Below are 19,423 nucleotides of genomic sequence, written 5' to 3'. Positions count from 1 at the left end.
ACTGCTTATCTGTTTCTGAAAAATAACTATAAATAAAAAAAGCAGATCACACAAAATCCCATTCTGTGTGATTTTATTAAAAATCTTGACATTTAATCATTAAACCAAATTTGTTGTCAGAACACCAAAATTTAGCAACGCTGGTTTACTGTAATTAAAAACACACACACACAAAAAAACCTTCTGCTTTTAAACCCACAGTGAAGATGCCAGACAGCCAAAAAAAAAAAAAAAAAAAAAAAAAAAAGTGTTTTGTATATAGCAGACACTCACCACAAAAATCCAAAAGTCCTTGATTTTGGTAATAGCTTGCCCGTGATGGGCTTTTGTGTGTTTTACCTCTCTAAAATGCATAAGCTAAATTATTTCTAAGGTTCTGTTCAGATTTAAAATTCTACGGTTCTGTTAAACATCCTAAGTCGCCTAAGAGACAAGAGCAAGAGAAACCAGAGTTCTCAATAACGTTCAAAAAGAAGCAACTCTTTTTCGTGGCCAGGAGGTGACCAGCACACATTCTCTTCACTAGGAAAACAGGTTCTAGAAGGTTTAGAATCTTAAGACAGGCAGCAAGATGAGGATAAATGGGTCTTCAGATGATTACAGAGATTACCATAAGCTACCCTATTAAAGAGAGAGGAGACCAGAACTATGGAAATATTTAAAAAAGTAAATCCTAGAATGGTTTCATATTCAGAATCTGCTTTTTTAGAGCAAATCTTGACTATTTTTCCCATCATGCTTAATTGAAAAATTACTTCATGAAAGTTCCTCATACAAATAAAAGAACGAGATGTGACGTCAGTTCACTTATAGGTGTACTCTATGGCTCTGGGTCAGAAATAGAAAAAGAGTCAAAAAAGGGTTGAAAATAGGACTACAAATGTCAGCTCTGGGATCAGAAAACTTGGGTCTGACTTTTGTCTTTACTGCTCAAAAGCTGCTGACATTTGGGAATGTACTTCCTGTCAACGAGCCCAGATTCTTTATGTGCAAAATAAGGCTAATTGTACCTACTTCAGTGAGTTTTTACTTAAAGTGAGAGAATGTATATAAATATGCTCCAAAAACAATGAAGAACGACGCACATGACTGATAATTAAAAAGAAGTTAAACAGGACACATGGGAACTGAATCTGTAACCCTGTTTTCAGTTGAGCTGAATTCTAACCAACCTTGGATAGAAAAATTGTATTATGACAAAAAACAATGTACAAAAAAGGAAAACAAACAATAAACAGATAGCAAGTTTATGTTTTAAAAAATGAATCTCAGAAAGATACTCACATTCTGCCAAACTTCCCATAAAAGGTATCCCTAGTCCATCTTTGGAGTAACTGAGGAATTGAAGAGAAGAGTATTAGTGTAAATTACAAATGTGAAAAGATTATTCGTAATCAAAGCAGGCATAATTTTGGTGAACTAATTAGGATTAATTAGACATAATGATGAACACAGTTTTAGTGGTTTGGAGTTACCTGGAAAAATGAATGTAATTAGCTAAAGCCGAAGCAGCTTGTAACAGCAATGCAGTTGTCAGGACCTTTAAAATCATGTGCATGGGTCCTCCTTTCTTAATAGCCTGCCACAATGACTGAGCATAAATGCAGGCAATCACAAAGTACACAAGGACTAGGAGGAAGAAGAACTCATGTAGCCCTGTGGAGAGAAGAAAGGAGCTTGCTTCAGTCAAACAAAGCCACTTACAGCGCAGGGTTGCTTTCAAATCTTCCTGCCAATATATTTCTAAAACTTGTTTTTTCACTGGAGTCATAGCATTCACTTTTGTAAGGAAAAAAAAGGGAAATTATTGAAACTTAAAACAATTTTTTTACTGTGGGATAAAGATTTAAACATAAGAAGGCAGATTAAACTAAAAGCAGGTAAAGTCAATATATAAAAAAGCATAGCGGCCGGGGGATAAGCCCGAAGACTAACTGTAAGATCACAGTTTTGTTAGGAAACAGTAAAAACAAGGATTTCAGCATTGTGAGACATACTTTTTACCCCCAAAGTGGATTACTTCCATATGAAAGTTAGGAACAGATTCAGTCAACAACACTTTAATACACCCTGACAATGGCTCTCAAAGTGTGATCCCTGGGCCAGCAGCAGCAGTAGGGAACTTGTTAGAAATGCACATGCTTGGGCCTCATCCCAGATCTGCTGTATCAGAAATTGTGGGAGAGGGGACCAGCAAGCTGTGTTTTAATAAGCCCATCAGGTGATTCTGATGCAGAAACACAACTCTGAAATGTACCGTTACCTTACATTTTCAGTTGGAGAGAGTTTCAAAATACCTGTTACGACCAGAGTCCCCTTCTGAAGTCAACTGTCTTCAGCTCTTGTCAAAAAGGAAATCCTATGGAGACCATAAGCCTCCAGTCTACAGTTGACTTAAAACTGTTTAACACCTGACCAGATGGCCAGCAATCCAAAGACGAGCCATTGGCCACCAGTCTAATTTGGTTCTCCCAGGTAAGTTAGGCTAATCATATTCTCTCAGGAAATCAAACCACAAAACATGGAAAGAATCAGGCAATAGAAACTGGAGTTGAAAGGAGCTGATGTTGGGACAGACCAAAGAAGTCGAATGAGGTCACAGTGAAAGAAATATTTTGAGTAAGCAGAAATTTCCAAAGAGCAAAGGGAGCTGCTTGGTAACGACAAGAACCAAGTAAGTGAACAGACTTTATATTAAAAACGGTGCCAGTCATTAAGCAGGCTCTAGTTCCTACTAGCAGCTTGCCAGTACAGTCTTCGTGCAGCCACAAGAGAAATACCCCTTTTTCTGCAGTACCTGGAATCTCTGAGTTGTGTTATTTTTCAGAAAATTTGGAAAAAATTTATCATAAACCAGAGGGCTAGCTAGTCTATAATACTACGATTTTATATTATATTGTATCTAAACAACACTGGCGCTTAATGACGGTGGCTGTGAGCAGAGCTGCCTCTCCTGAGCCTGGGGACGAACAATCTAAACCGCAATCACCTCTATCGATCATGAACACTGACTCTGCTTTAGCTTCCCCTTTGAGGTAAACTCCAATCAACAGGCAGAGAAAGGAGTATTCTTTTTGAAAAAGTAATCCAGAAGATGCAAATAGTAGGAAAAACAGTCAATAAACAGTTCGATCTCAATCATGTTTTTGGCATGGTCAGGAGGAAAAAAAAAAAAGGTAAGTATTTCAGCCACTGGGTGTCTCTCCTGCTCTACATATATAAATGTCGCTAGTTCATTTCTCTCCTCCAGGTGAAAAAGCATGTTTAGACTTCAGGAAGAGAAGATCAAATAACTGAAGAGGCATAATTTCTTTTTAAACTCCTTACATAGAAAAGTATTCCAGCTTTAGAAATAATGGAACAATAAGCCCAGAATTGTTATAGTAATGGAACAAGACAGAAAATACGCTAAACATATTATCACTGGGTCAGTAAAATTCTTTATGCTAGTCTACCTTTCGAATCTTCGTTATTTCTCCTCCTTAGTATGAAGACTTAATTATGGCATTCTTTCTTTCTATTTATTTATAATGCTTTACAGAATATCCATTACAAGATAAAGTTTCAGACTCCATTAGGTTACAAATCTACCATGAAAAGAAAATCCTCAGACTATGTACTGAGTAAACAGAATAATAATATCGGAGGAGGATACTTTTGAAAGCATGTCAGTAGCAAAAAAAATGTTTTAGAATTATTCAAGATTAAATGTACCTTCCAGAAAAGCTAACATTGTAACTAGTAAATTATTTCATTCAGATAATATATTAAATAACTTGAACTAGCTCAGGACACCTGTGCCCTGTACTTTGTTCATTCGGTTTTGCATAAATTATTCTTACCTTGACCCTGTCCACAAGACAGTCTAAAGACAAAATGCTGACTCTGCACTCACTGTTCTTTTAAATAAAGTTGCTCTCGAAAAAAAAAAGTGTTTTTTTTTCTCTTCAGTGATCAATTTTTATTTTGCCACCATCCATCACAAGAAAGCAGTCTGTATCTGTTCACCGTGAGATTAGATTCTAATCCTAAAACAGGCACTAACTCTCACCTAGATACGGAAGAAGATAAGTGCCATCAAATGAGTATGCAGCAGGCGGCAAACACATGCGGTATGAGAAAACGTGTGGGTTTTAAGGCAAGCTGCACAGCAAGAAGCGCTGGCCAAATTCAGCAGGAAGAAAACTTATAGCACAGCTTCGAAAAACTCAGCTCCAGCTGAAGGACGGGAGATGAGAGGAAAGAGGGTAAGACAAGGGGAGAGTCACCGGCCATGGCCGCGGCACTGGCCCACTCCCGCCTGCCCGCTCCGCTTGCAGCCTCAGAGCCCCGGTGTCCACACCACCCTGAAGTGTTTCAAGATGGATCTGGATCAGTCTCAACTGATCACAGAAATTCCAACACTCCTGCCAGTAGGAGGGAAGCCTAACCCTTTACTCTGACACGTCGGTCTACCCTCTTTGACACCTTCACTTACATTTCTCTTAGGATGCTGTAGAGCAAAGGCATGTGACCCCGTTCTGCCCAGTGAAGTGCGACGAGGGAGCCTCTGAGGAAGGTGTCCTTGCTCTCAAAAGAGATACTGAATTTTGCCGTTATCTAGATGCGATGCCCACACAGTGAACCGCAGTTAACTCTGAACACGAGGGAGCTAGCCTACGGACAACGCGGACAGTCAGAAGACAGGAGGACACAGACACGCTGACTAAACCACCATGAGGAAGCCTCACAAATTCTTGTTATGTAAGATAATTAATTTCTGCCTGATAATTCATTCATTGTCTGTACCACCTGCATTTGAGTTTTCTGTTACTTTCAACCAAAAGCATGCCAACATGTTACCAGAGGTAGTATCTGGAATCTTGAAAAAACAGTGAGATGGCAGACGTAACAGAGAATAATATTATAATATTATTACGATGAAAACCAGTCTACTTCAGATGATAATGCTTTAACTCTCAGGAGTCTAAGTACTTCTGTTCGTCTCTAACAAGAACACAGATACAGCGCTGATTTTTTAACAAAAATTCTAATTTTTTTAAGAAGCAGTTTTACTTTATTCTACCTTAAAGCATAATATTCCTATGTAGTGTTTTGTCAAGTGGCATCATACTTGCCTTAATGGTTTTTTTTTTTTAACCTAGACCAATCTGTGAAATAGGAGCTTAACCGAAGTTTGATAGACACAAAACACATAATTGGTTTGAAAGAAAACAAATGATAAAATCTAACCAGAATAATGCGTAGCATTGATTGCAGCTATCCGCACCAGGTTATGTAATTCAAACCCCTCAGACATACAGCTTAGTAGTCAATTCTCAGTAAAAACCATAGCAAATCAATTTTCCCTACTCAGGAAAGAAAGACAAATGAGAAGAAGTTTCTAAGACGAACTAACTGGGGATTACTCCCTGGAAATAAATTCCATACCTTGAGGCTTCCTATACTGTAGGAAGAATCCCTCTCAAGACTGTACTGTAAAACCAATACAATACCAAAACAATGTGGAATATGGACTTTTAGATCACTGGTTCTGTACATTAGAGTCAACTTGAAGCTCTGACAAACTATAGTTGCCTGGCTTCCACTCCAAAAGCCAATCTATTGGAGTCTCAGAGGGTGGATATTTATATATTTTCTAAAGCTCTCCAGATGCACAGTGATGGGTTGAGAACCACTGATTTAGACTTCGATGTAAACCATCACATCTCATGGCAATGTGGAATTAATCATATTTTAAGGCTCCTAGGCATTTTAATCAATAAAATGATGTGACCCCTAGGAATGAAGCCAGCTATATAACAAATCTGAATACTTCTGAGTATTTCTGGCACTTGTTAATAATCAATCCCCACAGATTAGCCTTGCACAGAATCCCATGCTTAATGAAAATACATAGTATAGTGACATTTTGCCCGTTGTTTAAATGTAACTTTCTCCATTCTAGTATAAGACAGATTTTAGACATAAGTATAAGCATCAAATCAAAATCAGTCACAGGAGAAGGTAGGTCAGAAGGAGTCAGGACTAAGAGCTGAATTGGAATAGTTTGTATGAACACTAAAGACAAAGCTAGCCATAATTCAGGATGCTGGGAAAAACAATGGAAGATGTAGGCAGGGTTCAGGGTGAGCCAGGGCAAGTATGACTGATGTTCAGTGGCACAGGACACAAACGTGATCATTCTATGGCCTATAGTCAATGTTCAGAAGTCTAATTAGGAATGAGAAAGAGACCAAAAATGGGAGTCTGGGTAAGGAAGCCAAAAAAAAAAAAAAAAAAAAAAAAAAAAAAGCATATCAGGATGTAGCAGAGTCTCATGGATCCACACAATAAATAAAACCACCTCTTGAATTGAAGCCATATTGCTGGAAGGGCAGGAGGGAAAAGGGCTATTAGATTTGAACTCCACTTCAGGCTGTAGGGTTTGCACATCCAGGGACCACAGCAGAGCATTACTTCCCTCTGAGCCTTTACCAGTCCTAAAAATTAGTGTCATAGGAAATAGTGAAGACTTATGGTTAAAAGGGACCATACAAGCAATTTAATCCAACTGTCCATCCAATGCTATCAGTAGACCTGGATTTGATCAATGCGTTTCCCAATACAGAAAATGTTATAAAGATAAAAGAAACAGTAGGACTAAATTAACTTCCAATAATGATCCATACTGCTCCAAAGCACTATTAAGTAAAATTTAACTTTTAAGTTCATCTTCATTCAAAAACAACTTGAGTGGCTTACTCTTATGTCATTTCCTTCACAGAAAGAACTTTTTAACTATTTAAAAATGTTTGGCACTCTGCCACTATGTAAACATTGTTTTTAGACTAAAAGATAGTTTAAAAAATTCATCTTTCCACATGTTAAGTTACTGGTGACCTACTGCCCATAACACATGCTCCTCGAGTTACATTTCTAGCTGTGACAATTTACACTTTGAACTAAACAACCGGTTTAATCTAATGTAGCCTCAATTCCTGTTCTTCCTACACCCACTCACCATGATGGTCAATGAGATTTAATGGGATTGAAATTTTTCTCTAAGCAGACTGATTCTTCCAAATGGGTAATGAACTCAGTAAGAAGTAAACTCCTAATCCTTTTCTTTGATAGACAGTCTATAGATCTTAGTTTTCATTCTGACACGCTGATTTACAAGTCTGCTGGAATACTTTATAGCATGTCTATCATTAATCACAAGAAGTCATTCATTTCTGTTTGGGCTAGGAATCTTACTTCCATAGAGCAATACACAACCAAAAATTAAAAAAAAAAATTTTTTTTTAACCTTTTAAATTTCGTTTTGAGAGACAGAGAGAGACAGAGCATGAATGGGGAAGAAGCAGAGAGAGGGAGACACAGAATCCGAAGCAGGCTCCAGGCTCTGAGCTGTCAGCACAGAGCCCAACGCGGGGCTCGAACCCACAAACCGTGAGATCATGACCTAAGCCGAAGTCGGACACTTAACTGACTGAGCCACACAGGCGCCCCACGACCTAAAATTTTCATGGCATATTTTATGGGAGTAATTCTGATTTTGGAAAACATTATAAACTTTGATCACTCTTAAAATGGTTGCAAGCTCCTATGAAGATAATCCCTAATCTGTTTAAATAAGTTGGGAAAAGTAGGTCAGTTTCTATCTCACTTAAAAATTGGTTTTCCAATTTAGACTGCTCAATTTATTAACATTTTTCTGTTTATAAAAATAATGCTACGTTATCATAAAAACAAAAAAAGGTTTAGAATGTATAGAGAAGACCAAAAATCATCCATAATACTACCACCCAAAATATAGAAACATTCTGTTAATATTTCTGTACTTCTCTCTGCTTAATTCTGTGCATTTTGTAACATACTTGAAATCGTAAAATATAAAATTTAGTGTTCTGCTTCTTTAACTTAATAGTATAGCTATTAAAATGCTATTAAATGATTCATTTACCATCTGCCTACTACTACACACTTAAGTTGCTTTTAAGTTTTAATATTCTAAAAACACAACATGAAGATATTTGTGCATCAATCTTTTTCTATACTTAGAACATACATTTGAGTATATATTCTTACCAGATTCTCCAGCACTAAAATGATCAAATGGATTCCCTTCGGCATCTGGGTTTAGTAACATCATTTCAAATGGGATATCTTCTGCCAGAGAATTCTCATTGTCATCTTTGCACGTATACTTGTCTGCATAAAACACGTGCCACGTTTGTGGATATGGAATCTGGGACACAGTCAGATTATGTTCAGTCTGATTCATGGCCACTTTAAAGAGAAAGAAAATAGCACTTTCAAAGCAAAGTTCGCAAATGTATTCATTGTTTTAGTCATATAATCAATTCGCAGTTTTGTTTAGTTCTTATTACCTTGAAAATCAAACCCCTGGTGTAGTTTTGGAATAAGGTCTGTAAATCATAAGGTAGATAAAAATAATGTATCTTAACCAAAGGAGTCAATATAAAAGTCCTGTGAAGCATCACAAATGAGTAGAATGGTTTCAATGAAATTCTGAATTTGAATTTTAAGTATGTCAAGATTTTCATGTGGATTAGCAACACTAAAAATATTTTCTTTTTTATTGTGGTAAAACATGCCTAACACATGACCGTTTTAACCATTTTGAAGTGTACAGTTCTGTGGCTTTAAGTACATTCACAAAGCTGTGTAACCGCTGCAGAGACATTTTTGAAAATTATATTTGCGTTAAATTTAAAATGGAGCATTCAACTCAGGGAATCACTGTATCTAAAAACTATGACCGACATATACCTTCAAACGATTTTCCAAAATCTTTTTCTCGTTGATTATTCATTAAAAAGATACTCAAAGTGGAAAAATAGAAATGATGGGAACGTAAGAGTTGTTATACTGGGCCCGGTCTATATCGTGGGGGAACAGGGAGGTTCATGAAAGTTGGCATCACACAGGTCTGTGTTTGAATCCTGGCTTCCAATACTTACCTACCATGTAAACTTGGGCAAGATGTACAAGCAATGACATTTACTCTCTTCATCTGTAAAATGGAGATAATACTTGGAGCAAGGAGCGTAAGAAAGCACTGAGGTATAGGAGTCACGTAGGATGGTACCTGTCATACAGTAGGTGCTGAATAAAGGATAATTCTCCTTTTCCTTTCTTTAAAACAGGCAGTTATACCAATAAATGGTTCTCAATGCAGGGTAATCCTGCTCCCCTCCAGGGCATTTGAAAATGTGCAGGGACAGTTTTGTTGTCACAATAGTGGACAAGGTCCTTGGAGGGAGGCTGTGCCAAACCGCATGTAATCCAAGGTAAAATTTCATACAATAAAGACCTGTTCCACCGAAAACGTCAATAGCACCCCTTCTGAGAAACACTTAATGATGTCTAATATGCATTCCAAATCTGAAACTATGATTCTGACTTACGAGGTACTCTCAGGTAGGAGGGTTATGTCTCAAACACACTGTAGAATAAAAAAAGTAGCAGAGTTGGTGCTATTACTTAATAACTTCATGACTCAGCAAATAAATTGCTTAACCTCTCGAAATGTGCTTCTTCAGTAGTAAAATTAAGGTACCTGACCTGTCTGGCTCACAGTTCTTGTCAGGAGCAAATGAGACAGTATATAAAAATCCTACCTAAAGAGTCTGATTCTATACAAGGTATTCTTAAAATATAAGATAGTGATGGGCCCAATCTCCAACTCTAGATTGCCCCCACAGCAGGCCAGCTAGTCCTGATCTTTTTCTCAATTGAAGAAAAAATACTTTTTAATAAATAAAAGACACTTGTTGAGATAAACTTGATGATCTGCATGTGGAAGAGATTTTAGAGGACATTACGAACTTATTCCTTTTCTTAGGCATCATAATGGTAATGCTAATGGAAGAATTTCCTCACTCTTATAAGATACATGCTGGGGCAAACTGCTCATGACATCCACAGCTTATTTTCTTATGCTGTGATTTAAAACAAAAATCACACACGTACGAATAAGAAGCAAATGTAACAAAATATTAACAATTATTGAATCTAAGCCAGGATATACAGATGTTAGTTGTACTACACTTTCAACATATCTATATGAATGGAAATGTTCCTAACAAAATGTTTAAAAAATACTACTTATGGATGATCTTTAAAATGAGATACAGATTTATCTAGTCAGGATTCAAATTTTGAGGACTTAAAACTTTACAATTGGGAATTTCATTAACAGCAGTTGAAGCGGACAAGCTGATTTTATTAATAACGCCACAGCATTGTGTTTTGGGGGCTATCTTAAACTGGCTGGCATTTATACTGTGGGTTTTTTTTTGCTTATTTATTTTTACTGTATAGCTTCTTGAAATGCGTAGCAAAGATTCTAGTTTCTGATAAATATTTGAAGACCTTTAACAAGATTCAATATATGATCACCAGTGGTTCAGAAATTAGGCATGTGAACTGTGCAGCTCACAATGACATAATTTGGACCTCATAATATAACGGTTCTGCTACTTTGCTATTTCATCACTTGTGATTTTTTTCTTAGATAAGATGACGTAAAAAATAAAAATTAACTATTGTATTTTTCACCAATATACTCTAATGTTTCGTTTTCAATTGTGCAGATTTACATCAAATAAAAACAAAAGTGTGCTTCAAAAAGTGATACTGGCCTTCAGTTTTTGTCTTGTGGCCTTTTTTTTAGCAGGCCTGGGAAACAAACCTCTTCACAAAACTGTATGTTCATTGTTTTTGAGACAAAAGACTACCACACAGCATGCATGTTCTATGCTGATGTAATTAGTATCTCAAATATTAACAAAACTTGAATTGCAGACAATAACGTTAAATGGCTAGTTGCCGAATCATGTTATTAAAGAAAATGAATACTGTTAACAAAAATACACAAAATAATAAAGTGCTAATATCTTTAAATGATTTATAAAACACATCAATTGTACAAAGGGAAATCTTATGCATATGATGTAAAAAGATAATACTGAAAATGTTTTATATGCAAAATATTTAGCTCTTGTAATATGACAGCAAATTACCCCAAACCTCCTTGTTAAATGTTTTTTACATACAGTTGTAATTTTCAGTGCTTTTAAATGTCTCCTTCGCTTGCTTTAAAAACCTACAAAGTAGTTTTTACCATTGTTTTAAATTTTGATGTTTTATAACATTACTGAAAGAGGAAAAAGGAAGACAGAAAAATAATTTCTCAAACATTAATTTGGGAGAATATATGTACTCATAAGCAACATCTGACACTACAGGATTTTTCAAATCTGCTAGTCTTTTCATAGTTCACAGTCACAAGGTTTTTCATAGGAGTTAGAAGCAGTTAAGGAACACATTACCAAGTAGATAAAAGGCTATTCAATCCTCAAAGTCTCATTAATGGCCAGGAAATGAGAATATTTCTACAAGAAATTACTTAAAAATATGTGGTACTACTACACTGTCACGCATTTAAGGACATGTTTTGTGTTTCAATGCACCAAAGCCTCTAAATAATAACCTACTATAAATATGACCACTAATATGTAAAAGGTAGAGAATATAGATTTTCTTAAGACTTGGCTTTTGGTATTGGGAAAAGACTTGATAAAATTTGTAAAAAGTGATACATATATATATATATATATTACCAGTACTTAATTTATTTCAGGTCCCCAAATTTAACAAAACAATCATCATTCCCCACAAATTCTTATTACCTGAGATCTTCCATTCCAATAATACCCTTGCACTCAACAGAAGAACAGAGAAGAAGGAAAAATAGTCTAAGAAACATCTGCTAGAGATTTTACATAAGTTATAGCCCTATATAGATTCAACTCCATCCTGAAGAGTTATATTTAGAATTACATCAGGTTAGGACTTTTGGGAACCTTAGCAAAAACTAACCCAACTTTCCTGATGTACCGATAGGTAAAGTGAGGCTCAAAGAAAACAAGCCATGGTTCTCAGTTTAGCAGCCTTTCCATCACACCATACTGTCTCCTTGTACCCATAAGTTCTGGGACTGAAGGTATACAACTGATCTAAAAATTATGTTTTTGCAAGTGTATACAGGGTATGGTATAATATTAACAAGGTAATATAAAAAAACAAATCAATTCCTAGAAGTCAAAGCTTTAAATGGCCTCATAAGTTTTTACTGGAGAGAGAAAAAGACTTTGAGGTACCAAATACAAAGCAATCAGCCTACCAACCAGAAAAAAACCCTCAATATCGTCAACAAATGGTGTTGGGAAACCTGGACAGCTACATACAAAGGAATGAAACTGGACCACTTTCTTACACCAGACACAAAAATAAAAGTCAAAATGGATTAAAGACCTAAATGTGGGTCCTGAAGACCTGAAACCATAAAAATTTTTGAGAACACAGGTAGTAATTTTTCTGACACTAGCCGAAGCAACATTTTTCTAGATATGTCTTCTGAGGCAAGGGAAATAAAAGAAAAAATAAACTATTGGGACTACATCAAAATAAGAAGCTTCTGCACAGCAAAAGAAACAATCAACAAAACAAAAAGACAACCTACTAAATAGAAGATATTTGCAAATGACATATCTGATGGAGGATTAGTATCCAAAATACATAAACAACTTAAAATACATAATACAACTCAATACCAAAATACCACAATCCAATTTAGAAATAGGCAGAAGACACAAATAAATATTTCTCCAAGGAAGACATCCAGATGGCCAACAGACACATGAAAAGATGCTCAACATCACTCATCATCAGGGGAATACAAATCAAAACCACAATGAGATATCATCTCACACCTCCCTGAATGGTTTAAAAAAAATGTAAGAAATAGCAAGTGTTGGCGAGGATGTGGAGAAAAAGGAACCCCCATGCACTGTTGTTGGAAATGGAAACTGGTGTAGTCACTATATGCAGAATGGAGGTTCCTCAAAAAATTAAAAACAGAACTGCCGTATGATACAGTAATTGCACTACTGGGTATTTACTCAAAGAATATGAAAACATTACTTTGAAAAGATATACACACCCCTACGTTTACTGCAGCATTATTTACAATAGCCAAATTATGGAAGGAGCCCAACTGTCCATTGATAGATGAATGGATGAGGAAGATGCGGTATAGACATACAGTGAAATAATACTCAACCATGAAAAAAATAAAATCTTGCCATTTGCAACAATATGGATGGATCTAGAGAGTTACTGGATCTAGTGAAATAAGTCAGTCAGGAGAAAGATAAACACCATATGATTTTTCTCATATGTGGAATTTAAGAAACAAAACAAACTAACAAAGAAAAAGACAAAAAAAGAAAAAAAGACTCTTATCTACAGAGAACAAACAGAGGGGAGGAAAGTGGGGGGACGGGTGAAATAGGTAAAAGGGATTAAGAGAACATTTATTATGATCAGCACTGAGTAGTGTATAGAATTGTTGATTCACTATATTATACAGCTGAAACTAATATAACACTATGTTAACTACACTGAATTAAAATAAAAACAAAAAAAGGGGGGTCTGGGGGCCTCAGTTGGTTAAGCATCTGACCCTTGATACTGGCTCAGGTCAGGATCTCACTAAGATCAAGCCCCATGTCAGCATGGAGCCTGTTTGGGATTCTCTCTCTCCCTCTCTGTCCCTTTCTCACGCACCCTCTCTCTCAAAAATAAATAAATGTTAAAAAAAATTTTTTTTTACGTTTATTTATTTTGAGAGACAGCATGAGTGGGGAGGAGCAAAGAGAGGGAAACACAGAATCTGAAGCAGGCTCCAGGCTCTGAGCTGTCAGGACAGAACCCGATACGGGGCCCGAACCTACGAACTGTAAGATCATGACCTGAGCCGAAGTCGGATACCCAAAAGACTGAGCCACCCAGATGCCCCTAAATAAATAAACTTTAAAACAAACCAAAAAACCAAATACCGAAAGCCCTTCAAGCCCTAAACTCTATGACGATTCATCCTACAAATAGTAAAAGCTACAAAGACATATTATAAGTTTTCATTCTCCTAACACCATGTGACTAGCATCCATAGTACTTACCACAATTGCAATTTCATATTTATTCACATTGATCAGATTCATTCCTGTGACCCCACTAGCCATAAAGACAAAGAGAGTGTATTTTAGTCCCTGATTTATCCTAAGTGCCTTGCCTAGTACATGAAGCATGAAAGTGCCCAGTGTATGCATGAGTGAATGGGTAGACCAGAAGAGCTTTGCTTCTCTCGCTGATTTTATAATAAATAAATAAAATGAAAAGCGGTAACTATAATATGTGCTGTGGAGGAAAACAAGCTATAAAAACTCACATGTTAACTTAGTGTAGGAAGGAGCCAAAAAGGGAAGGAAGAACAAGAGAGGAAAAGCCTGTGCAAAGGCCCAGAGTAGCACTGAAATAGAACAAGCCCACAGATAAAATGAGGCAGGAGGGGACAATGCTGTGAGACAGAACTGGGGGGCAAACACTGGCCAGACTATGATGGCTTTGCTAATCAGGTTAAGGAGGCATGTCTTTGTCCTAAGAGCAGTATAAAAAGACAGAAGTACTTATGTGTGGTAAGAAGTGAATGTGACGTGATCTCTGCTCAGAAAGATCACTCTGGTTCTGGGGGGCACCAGCATGGCAGCAGTGGCCACATGGGAGACTACTGCAATGGGCAAGAAATTATGGCAGACTGGAATAACGTGGTGGAGGCAGAGATGAAGAAAAGTAGATGAATTCAAGAGAGATTTAGAGGTCACTCACTGATAGACTGGAAGGAGATGGAGAGGTCAAAGATGGAGTGTTGGAAGACTCCTTGATTTCTAGCTTGCTTACTGGATAGATGGTGGTGTTGGTTCCTGAAACAGGGAACACTGGAAGAGGGTGAGGTCTAGATGGGCTAGAGGATGAATTGGTTTGGGACATTATAAGAAGTAGGAATGGAAGGCCAGAACTTTTTATACATATGTGGAACATTTCAGATGACCAACTTGGTATAGAAAGGAAAAGATAACTGATAATGAGCATTTGCACAAATTTCCCAGGTTAGTTCCAAAATTCAAGGGAGAGGTAAATAAGTTTATATAACTGTCTCTTTGATATCTGAATCCAGTCATTTGAGACTTCTTCAACATACTGTTAATGTCATCTCATAAATCTAAATAAGAGATCCCTACACGAGGTGGCAAGGACTGGGGTCTTCTACTCTTAATCCTACTGTAGCTAGCTACCTTATGAGGGACCTAAGAGAGCTGCTAAGACTAGGAAGGCTGAAAGTTTAGAAATGGCAATGTTTTACTTGACTAATTAAAAGAAGATTCAGAGACTCACTGATATGCAGAACACAGTAGGGGAAACAGAGGGATAATTCTGTTTCCCTACAGAAGGGAGAGGGGAGAGGGATAATTCCTATTTCTTCTAATGGAAGTTTCACATTTCTCATGTCTTCTACAACCAATTAACTTCCAGCGGGTAACATGGGTAGCATGGTATACGCCCTTCGTTTATACAGAAATTAAAAAGAGTTGCACTAATTCTGGATAGTGCACCCTAATACATGGGATAGTCTTGATGAGAATGGAAGGGCTCCAGGATACAGGCAACTAGGATAATAAAAGCAGAGCTTCTCTAGAGGCAAATCTAGAAGTTTACAAATGATGTGGTGCTTGTACATCCCAAGATGACATACTGTGTCATCACATGATTAGGTCCCATGTTCTAGTAACATGTTGCAAAACAGCATCACTTGGGCTAAATTATACAATTAACTGAGATAATACATGTTTAGTGCTTTGCTCAGTGCTAGCAGATAATAAGCGTTCAACAAATGCTATCGTTCATTCCATGCTGCCACTGGGTCAAAATATATTTGCCATACTGGTGTGAATTATGTGACTTGTAAGAAGTCCAAATGAATGAAAGTATGCCTTTATAAATCAGCTAGATATTTTTCAAAAATTTTTAATGATAAAGGGAGGGAAAAGGCATTCTACCCCTTGATCAAGGAAAAGGTCAGTTTCCTTAAACTTCAGCTTAAAATGTACTAGACAAAATGTCATCAAAGCATGATGTGTCATGAAACATCTTGGTATATAAACAACAGACTTCATTCAGGAGTCAAAAAACAGATCCAATGATCAAAAGAAAAAGGAGATACTCACTTGTCAACTGAGCTTTGGACAATTTTTCATTGCAACCATAACCATGACTGCTTTCCTGGAGCTTTAGCCATTCCTGAGCTTGGAACAGGTAGAGTTTAGCTTCTTTCCCAACAGCTCCTGCTATGTTATTGATTCTGACACACAGAAGAGCATGGTCACCTTGGCATTAAAACAAAAATTATCAACGAGTTTGGTCTTGTATGGAACTGAAATGACAAGACAATTCAACATCTGTATTTATCAAAACAGGAATTTAAAGAGCAGTTTTTCTTAAATCTCACTTAACTAGGTAAATCACATGAGCATGAACAGCCCATTCAGAGGTAAGTCAAGAGACTATTCATATTAATTATCCAAACTTAACCTGTGGTGTCTCCATCTACTTCTGAGGAAAACTGATGACATTTCACTATATCTGGACATTCACTGTCACAGAATTTTTGCCTCATTTTTAGAACCACTCCACATGGCTTTAATCTTTGTTTATAAACCATCTACAGCAATTTCCCACCAAAGTTGCTCTTGTTTTCTAAAGTAACGTGTATGTTAATATTTAGCTATACTTTTAATGTAAAAAATAAGCATAGCTAATAGCAAGAAAGTTTAAATAAATTAGTTTGGGGGTAGACATTTTAGACCATGTGAAAAATGTGACATCTGTGACTTTTACAAAAGAACTTTTAGAACAATAGATACTGTAAGACACTACAGAATGAGCCTGGTTGCACACACTAACTACATTTAAGGCCCTAACAGAAATGGTAAAAAGTAGTTGCCTCTAGGTGAGAAGAAAAGCTGGAGACTTATTTCATTCTAAGATATATTCTTCTGTTGATGTCATCACTTTATTATCATTTTACTCTAATTAAACATTTTAAATAAATTTAAACGTACAGTATGTATCAAAGAATGTCCAAGTCTCCTACATAAATTGATCACATTACAAATTATCAAAAATTTTATTTTATTTTTAATTTTTTTTGTTTATTTATTTTGAGGGAGGGAGAGAGAGAGTGAGATCAGGGGAGGGCAGAGAGAGAGGGCAAGAGAGAGAATCCCAAGCAGGCTCTGCACTGTCAGTGCAGAGCCCAAAGCAAGGCTCGAACCCTCAAACTGTGAGATCATGACCTGAGCCAAAACCAAGAGTCAGACGCTTAACCGACTGAGCCACCGAGGTTTCCCCAAATTATCGATAATTTTAAGAGTGACTCAAAGGCTTACCATCTTAAATTGCACTGAGTTAGAGTTTATTATTTCAGTGTAACTTAGTAATATTATTCTACTGAATTCAAATTCACTGAAAATTTGTAATAAATACACACAATGAGAGTGTGTGTGTGAATATACTTGAACACTCAATTCCTCAATCTTCCTTAAAACACCTGGATTCCCAACGTATGTTTCTCCTCCATGTTTATGGAGTATCGTGATGATATTCATGAAATATCATCATGAAATATCCTGGTTGTCTAAGTCCTCTGCTAGTCTTGAGTGATAATCCAGGTTGTAGCTTCCATATAGCCCAGATTTTCCAGCACTGTCCAGGTTGTGCCATTTATTGTAATGTCTTTACTATCACTGTCAATATTCAAAGTACAGTAACAACTAGTTGATTAAAAAAACTAAAAATGTGACCTAAAATATAATAACAAAACCGTTTCTAGAGTTTCTTCTTAACTCAAGATCTGTGCCACACTGGATTTTGGAAAACTGGGTTGCTTTTCTTTTTCTCAGTTGTTTTAAACACTTTGAGTATAAAAAAAAAAAAAAATTCAGGTTCCTCTTCCTTTACATCACCAATTCTGTACCTTCCCAATACTTTAAATTCCCTACACCAAAATAGCTTCTTGCTCCTATTATCTTCTCCTAAGAATCCTCTCTAGGACCACAGTCTGACATTGCGTCTTTTCATGCTAAAAGCTACATTAATCAAGGATCCCAACCTCATCAAGGCAAATAATTATTTGCAATATTGTACTAGTCAAATAGAGTAGCAAGAGTACATACCAAGAAAATCACTTAAATTTCGAGAGTGCAAATAAAGCAAAAATTAGAATGAACTGCAAATTCATTCATTCAAGAATTATTGATTTTTGAGGGAGACCAGAAAGTACGAATCAAATGCACTTCTCATTTCAGAAGATCCAGACAGGATACAAATAATGAAGCTCCCAGGACCCACTTACAAGCATTTCTGTCAAGTTAATTCCGGGCCTCCTGGTCCAGAGTCAATCTCCTACTTTAGGCGATTTGACCTGGCAATTGTGACCACCAGATTAGCAGGTGTTTTATTTGGTTTCCCACACTTCTCTGCTTCAAGGAGGTTAGAGCAAATTGATCTTAAAAACAAAAACTAAACCCAGTAAATCTAAGTTCTGGGACTTCGATGAACGCGTAAGTACAGTGCCTTAGTGTCTACAACCAGTTTGAGTCAGGGGTGAGCAAACCCTGCTTCCTTGAGGGAAGGATCTCGAAAGATGCATTAGAGTCTCCGTACTTTCGTGCGTGTGGGGAGGGTTGGCGAAGCGGCGTTCCAAGCGCAGAACACAATCACTCCTGGGGGAGGGTGCAGACTAGGGAGTGGGGAGCAGCAACACCAGAGCTGGCATTCGAGCAGCCCAAGATTCCGGCAACTGCGGTCGGGGGAGGGCTGCCAGCGACGCTGGGAGTCCGGGTGGGCTGGGTGAGGGGGGAGGTGCCCGCGTCGCCGCCGCCGGCTCCAGGCCTCCCGAAGCGAGGTGGGGAGGCGCGGCCCGCGAGATGGGCCCACGCGCCTGCATCCCGCTCCCCGCCCCCGCACCTACCGTGGAACTCGAAGTGGCCGATGCTCTGGCCCTGAGCGTCTCGGGCCGCGGCGCTGCTGAAGCTGCCCCGCAGGGTCTTACCCTGGCCGCCCGGCGGCCACCAGCAGCAGGTGAGGGCCACCGCCAGCAGCCGCAGGCCTCCCATCCCCCCTCCCGCTCGGGACCCACGCCCCGGCCCCTAACAGCCTGCGGCCGCCTTCCCCACGTCGGCAGCCGGGGGTGGGGGAGGAGGGAGCAGGACCGGCGTCGCGGACCCGCCCCCGGGAGACTGACAGCCTATGTGGCAGGTCCCTCCACCACGAGCCAAGTACACCCACCAATCAGAGGCTGAAATGGGCGGGACGTGCGGAGGCGCGCGTCCCATCACTCCTCAGCCTGTTGGCTAGTTCCCGCCTTTTTTATGGAGACTCAGAAGGATGTTGCTTCAGGTTACGGAAAAAGTATCCCCCTCCGTCTCTGTGCGTGGTGCCACGGCGCATGCGT

At 38.0% G+C, this 19,423-nt stretch overlaps 1 protein-coding gene across 3 annotated transcripts in view; it reads right to left on the bottom strand.

The window, feature by feature from the left end:
- The window catches only part of GPR180 (G protein-coupled receptor 180), a 42,307-nt gene extending 23,095 nt beyond the window's left edge, over positions 1–19,212 (bottom strand). For 2 of the 3 annotated variants that reach the window (XR_006713085.1, XR_006713083.1), the window contains exons 1-5: positions 18,941–19,178; positions 16,137–16,295; positions 8,074–8,274; positions 1,476–1,656; positions 1,285–1,334 (exon numbers count right to left, since the gene is read on the bottom strand). Coding sequence is in view for 1 of the 3 variants with exons in the window: in XM_045480659.1 (XP_045336615.1) it covers positions 1,285–1,334; positions 1,476–1,656; positions 8,074–8,274; positions 16,137–16,295; positions 18,941–19,085 (736 nt within the window). In the remaining 2 variants the exon portion in view is untranslated. Of the gene's footprint in view, positions 1–1,284; positions 1,335–1,475; positions 1,657–8,073; positions 8,275–16,136; positions 16,296–18,940 lie in introns of all 3 variants that reach the window. The other variant, XM_045480659.1, reaches the window with a different exon arrangement.
- Between the last annotated feature and the right edge of the window lie 211 nt (positions 19,213–19,423).

Source organism: Leopardus geoffroyi, chromosome A1 (genome assembly GCF_018350155.1).
Source record: "Leopardus geoffroyi isolate Oge1 chromosome A1, O.geoffroyi_Oge1_pat1.0, whole genome shotgun sequence".
Classification (NCBI taxonomy): Eukaryota; Metazoa; Chordata; class Mammalia; order Carnivora; family Felidae; genus Leopardus; species Leopardus geoffroyi.
The sequence above is the reverse complement of the archived record's forward strand: the minus strand, read 5'-3'. Positions and strand labels throughout refer to the sequence as shown.